Below are 5,895 nucleotides of genomic sequence, written 5' to 3'. Positions count from 1 at the left end.
ACTTGGCCGCCCACCCGCCCGAACAAAAGCATTCCCTCTTCCCTCGCCCTCACCCACCCCACCTCCCGCTGTATCTACTCCGACGCCTTCTATGTAGCCTCCGCTGGCCAACACACGCCACTGCCAACCCCTGAAGGACCCACAACATTCCTCCATCACCCGATTTGGGCCTCTCTCGCTAGCAGCGACATCTAAATCGGCAGATCTATGGTCCTCGCTGGCGGTGCCGGATTCGACGCATTCCGGCTGCCGGCAACGGCGCATTTTCAATGGATCCGACGGCCGAAAATTAAATGAATTTGACAAAAAGAATACCCAAGAAATTTAAAGGATCAGGTAGAAACGACCAAAACTCAAGAGTAAAGTACTCCACTGACGTTGTCTTGGGCACAAACATCCCCCGTCCCCCGTGCCGCTCCCGCAAGCGGCCCGGGTGGAACCCTAGATCGCCGCCGCCGCTCCCTTCCTTCGCCTTCCTTCTCCCTCACCGCCGCCAGGGGACGCCGCCGGGCAAAGCCCGCGCGTGCGCCGGCGGCGGCGGGGCTCCCTCCCTCCTCGCGAGGCTCCTGGGCGGCGCGGGACGGCCGGCCCTCGCGGCGGCGCTCGGCTCGGCGGCAGGTCGTGTCGCCGGCGGATCTGCGGGGCTCCCCTTTGGTGGCGCTGCGGCGATGGCGGCGGCGTGGTCTGCGCGGGGCGGCGAGGCGCGGGCTCTTCCTCCTCCCGATCTGATGGCGCCGCGGTGGCGCTGGCGCTCGGCCGTGCGGCGGGGTCCGCGAGGGTGGTCGGCGCGCGACGTCTCCCTCCCCGATCTGATGGCTCCACGGTGGCGCCAGTGCTCGGGCGGCGGTTGGCTTCGGCAAGCGGTGGCGGGCGCTGGGATCTCGGCGGCGCTCCGGCGTGTGCAGGCGGCGGCGGTCCCTGTGCACGGTCGGCAGCTCCGTCTCTGACCCGGACGGCGCGGGGGATGGCGGCGGCCCGGCGTGGCAGGCGATCTGGATGCGGTGGTGCCGGTGGCTCGCTGATTGCCGGTGCTCCAGGGTCTGTCTGGTGGTGCTGGTGGTGACGGCGGCCCGTGCACGAGAGTTGGATTCCTTCGAACTGATCTGGGTGAAAACTTGCCTTCGGCTTCTGCTAAGGCCGGCGGTGGCGGCGCTATCTGCGTCGTTCCCTTCTTGAAGGCATCGCCATGGAGAAGTTCAAGGCCACTCTCTGCTACCTCTGGGGGAAACCCTAGATCGGATGATCGGATGATCGGATGACGGCGGCGCTCTAGTGTCGTTCCTCCCTTGGGGCGTCATTTTTGGAGGTACACACGTGATCGAGGGACCAGTGGACGGATTCTTTGGTGGAGCGGTGCTTCATCCTACACACTGATGGCGACGGATCTTGACGGCGTGGCGCAGTGCAGATTCAGAGTTCACTGTGGGAGGATGGACTCGCGCAGGAGGACGACGCTGTCGGGCGTCGTGGTGGCGTCGATGGCAGAAAGACCTGGCACAGTACATGCAACAGTACAGCTCTGAAGATGGATTTGTGGCAGGTGGCTGCGGCGGCCTCATACCCGGCAGGCGTCCTGGTTGAGGAGTGCGCCGGACTGGTAGGTGCCCCATACCCGGCAGGCGTCCTAGTTGGAACCTCAGGTCTTAGATGTTTAGGTTTAGCTGCGATGTCTGTTTGGTATTAGGCCCAGACTATCTGCGCCCCTTCATCATTTGGATAGGTGTAGCGACAGATGTTGCTTAGACGGTGGATTTAGTCTTGCTGTTGTATGGCTTTGTAAGGTTTTGTGATAATAATTAATAAAGTGACCGTATGCATCGACCAGATGCAGAGGCCGAGGGTCATCCTCCTTTTTTTTTTAAAAAAGACACCCTAACTTCAGTTTTACCGGCTTGTTTCACTGCCGAAATTTTGTTCTGCGGTTACCACCGTAGCTTCAGGTCAATAGTCTTCCAGGACCAGGTCCAGGTGCGGTGCAGGCTGGCCACAGATTGTGCTGTTACCGGGGCTGACAGTATGGGCTGGTTCGTATTCGGTGACCGTGTCCGTTGCGTGGGCGTGGAGCTTTCTGCTGCATGCGGGAGTCACTACACATCGACATACACGTAGGCTCCTGCGTGTCCAAGGATCGAAGCGTGTCGCACACTCGCACTGCATGGCGACACCTGGTGCGCCGCGCCGAGACACGCAACGACACGCGCCGTCGCGTCGGTTCAGTGCCTTCGTACAAGTACTGGTACTCCTACTAACACATGCATCATCCTTCGTCCAGTGCTCCGATCGAGTGTATTGTGCAGCCTCTGTGTGCAGGTTCAGTGCGTGCAGGCGGTATGTCTTCTTCTCTCTTTTTGGGCTGCCTGATTGCTTCGCGTTTATCTGTGTGTCTGTATGGCTTCCATCAGGCATACCGTAAAAATCTGCACTTCTGTGTACTTTCAGCTGCTCAGCGCGCGCCCTGCTCTACGAGAGGAAATGCGGATCGATCACCCCGAGGCTGCGGCAGGCTACCCGTACAGTGTATGTTTTCGCCAGATGATCTTCAGTGGCCTTGCAATCAGGTAACATCAATTTAATTCAGACTAATCCTCAATGTACGTCGACTCGCCGGCAAAATCGTTATCAAACAATATTTGTATGCCATGATCTATCTGCGTGAAAATCAAATTCTCTTTACGGATCAACCCAGAAACAAGTATATTTGTGCTGTGCGCCTAGTGTCACATCCCTATCTATGGGTAATGTACTAGAGTTAATTAAGCATGCATACAACATGTTTAAATATATTTAATCTTGAACTAACATAACGAAAAATATGATGAGTACTAAGTGGGATATTACACCATTGTGCACACCGTCAGATGAACTGATTGGCCTCGTCACAAATCCGGATTATATAATTAAGTAAGGACCAATAGAAGCTACTCCTAAAGATTTTTGAAAAGTTCAAAATGCATATTGAAGAGTTACGAAAAATAAAAGCAATGACAGAAAGCAGAAACCCTCATCGGTCTGTTGCTTTTATAGTTAGAATTCCCGATGAAGAAGTAAGAGGTATTTTAATCCAGAATGGTAATAAATTTTAAATGCCTTAATGATAATACATAGAAGATGCATACAATATACCTAATAAGTAGGAATGGATCAATAGAATACAATGAAGCAAATATTTATCTAAATTTGATTTAAAAGAATGATTTTGGCAAGTAAAAATGGTCGAAGAATCTATCCATTCGACAACATTTACTTGTCAAGAAAGCTATTATGAATGATTACTCATGCCATTGGGCCAAAAGAATGCTCCTGCACTTTTTTCAAGGAAAATGCAAAATATATTTAATCAGAATCAAGCATTGATATTGGTGTATGTAGATGATTTACTAGTATTCTCAAAGTCGTACATCGAGCATATAGCCCATCTTGAAGTGTTCTTTCTGAAGGTAGAACAAAATGGGCTCATATTATAAAAAAAATAAGATGGAAATTTGCAAGGAAAGAATACATTTCCTTGATCATGAAATAGGATAAGCAAAATACATTTACAAGAAAATATTGCAAAGAAAATATTAGAGTTTCCGAACAATATGTGTGATAAAAAGGTTTTACAACAATTCTTAGTATCCACTTTTTTATAATGAATTATGATATATGTTCGTCTTTAACACCTTCACGATCCTCTTCTCTTTGTAGCTAGCTAGCGCTAATTTTCTATTGTGCATGCATACGCCCGCCCCCCTCTCATCCTCCCTCAGCGTCCCCTCCATCGCGCACGTTCGTTATTTCTCTTTAGGTCGTTCACCCGCGGTGTGTGTAGGCCCCCCGACTCCTTCTTTCCGGCACACACCGGTCGATATACCTCTCTAGCCAAGTGTGCCTACCACAAACACATACTTCCCCTCTTCTCTTCCCACCCGTCCGCCCCCTATCTCCAATACGGTTCCATGCAGGTGCACACTCTCGCCCCTCTTTTCATCGATCTCATAGTCGCACACTCCTCCCCCCTCGACATAGTAGGCCTCTTGCACCACCTCCTAGCCGCACTCCTCTCCCCCTGTCTGTCTCTCCGGACCTGTAACATCCCAAAATTCTAAATTTTGGAAGGTTATATTAAATAAATAATTATGATTGTTTGTTTGTTTGTTGTGTGATTGATGGTGTGAAATTGAGTGGAAATTGAATTATTTTTTTGAAAGTTGAATGAGAGGGAATAAAAGGACTTTTCCAAAACTTTCATCTTGCATTTTTCTTGATCTCCATGAATTCAAAGTCATCTCATCACAAGACCCTAGAGTGAAGATAATATGACATCTTCCATTTTAAGAAAATAAAAAGGGGTTTGAAAATGATTTGAATTCCATTTGAAATATTTCAAATTTAGAAACTTTAAGCAACTCAATGAGTTCATGAGGGAAGATAAAATGACTTCTTCAAATTTGAAGAAACAGAGTTGGAAGTTTCAAAGAAATAATTTCAAAGTCACTTTGAAGTTATTTGAATTTCCAGATTTCAAATCCTCTTCCGAGTTATTTAGTTTTAATTCAAATTATTTTCTCCTAAAAATACATAAATGGAAATAAGGGTAAAATAATTCCCTTCAATGGAAAATTAGGAGAAAATAAAATTGGAATCATTTTGCTATTTAAAAAATGATTTTTATTGATTTTAAATGCAACAGTAGCACTGTTTGACTTTTATGAATTTTTGTGGAATTTATTTGAACCTGAAAAATAGTTCATCTTATTTAGGGTATTTTTTTCTGAACATTCTAGTATGCCTATGTAGAATTTTTATTTTCTTCTGTTGCATTTTTTCTTTAAGTTAAAAAAACACGCATACCCGCGCACAGGCCCAGCCAGCCGCGCACTTCGGCCCGCGGCCTGGTCCCAGCGCCCGAGCGCTCGTGTCGCTCGCCCGCTCGTCTCTCTCCCTCGCTCATCTCTCCCCTATCGCTGACCCGCGGGGCCCACTCCCCAGGTCGTCCCTAACCTCCCGCAGACCCTGCTGGATGAGCACACACACGCACACGCCCGAACCCGCCGGCCGAAGCTCTAGGGATAGAGCTTATCCCTCGCTCCCGAGCCCTCTCTCCGCGCCTATAAGAAGCCCTCGACCCCCTCTCTCCATTCTGCCACTTCGTTTCGCCTCACACCACCCGTAGCCGACGCCCTCCTGCTTTGGATCTTGCTAGAGCCGGAGCTTCCTTGCCGGAGTAAAACGCCACCAGTAAACTGCCCCGACACTGTTCTTCTTCACCAAAATATTGCCCGGGTCAATGAGCATCCGTTTGACATTTTCTTTGCTCTTAGGGACCACCAGAGACAACGCCCCGACGTGTTGCGTCCTCACCGGAGCTCCAAACGCCGCCACCTCGCTCCACCCGTCCAGGCCACCCCGACATGCGCCGTCACCACCACTGAACCGCCCACGTCGTGCCCGTCCCGTTCGTCTCCTTCCCCTCCGCCGAGGAGCACCGCCGCCACCGCCCGTCCGCCGCCTGACGCCAACGCCGCCGCCCCCTGCTCGTCGTCATCGCCGCTGTAAGCCGAGCCTCCCGCCTCGTTCGTTTAGTTTAGTTCTTTTTTATTATTATTTATTTGGATTAGATTGGTTAACCGCGGTTTAAAATAAACCGGTCTCCGGTTTTCATTTTTTTAGCCGCGGTAGCTGTTTTGCTTAGATAGCGGTCATTCGCCGAATAGCTTCCGCAGCGAACGCTGCTCGGCCAGTAGGAATCTGCCACGTGGTCGAGGACCTGTTCTTAGTTTAGTTTATTTTCTGTTTCACCATCTAGTCCCTGGAATAAGTTGATTAGCCCCTGATTTTAGTTTAGCCACAACTTTTTAACCGTAAGTCCAAATTCGACGAAACCAGCGGTCGCCTCGATTAGATCTATCAAGA

General features: G+C 50.1%; 1 protein-coding gene across 1 annotated transcript; it reads left to right on the top strand.

Annotated features, from left to right (window-relative positions):
• The first annotated feature begins 2,260 nt into the window (after positions 1-2,260).
• On the top strand, positions 2,261-5,543 carry LOC125512852 (uncharacterized protein PB18E9.04c-like). The gene is made up of 3 exons (XM_048677925.1): positions 2,261-2,328; positions 2,440-2,558; positions 5,304-5,543. Exons 2-3 carry the CDS (start codon positions 2,473-2,475, stop codon positions 5,536-5,538), a joined length of 321 nt encoding a protein of 106 aa, XP_048533882.1. The 5' UTR covers positions 2,261-2,328; positions 2,440-2,472; the 3' UTR covers positions 5,539-5,543.
• Positions 5,544-5,895: the final 352 nt, after the last annotated feature.

Source organism: Triticum urartu, chromosome 6, assembly GCF_003073215.2.
Source record: "Triticum urartu cultivar G1812 chromosome 6, Tu2.1, whole genome shotgun sequence".
Lineage (NCBI taxonomy): Eukaryota > Viridiplantae > Streptophyta > Magnoliopsida > Poales > Poaceae > Triticum > Triticum urartu.
This window is presented reverse-complemented; position numbering and strand designations above follow the sequence as displayed.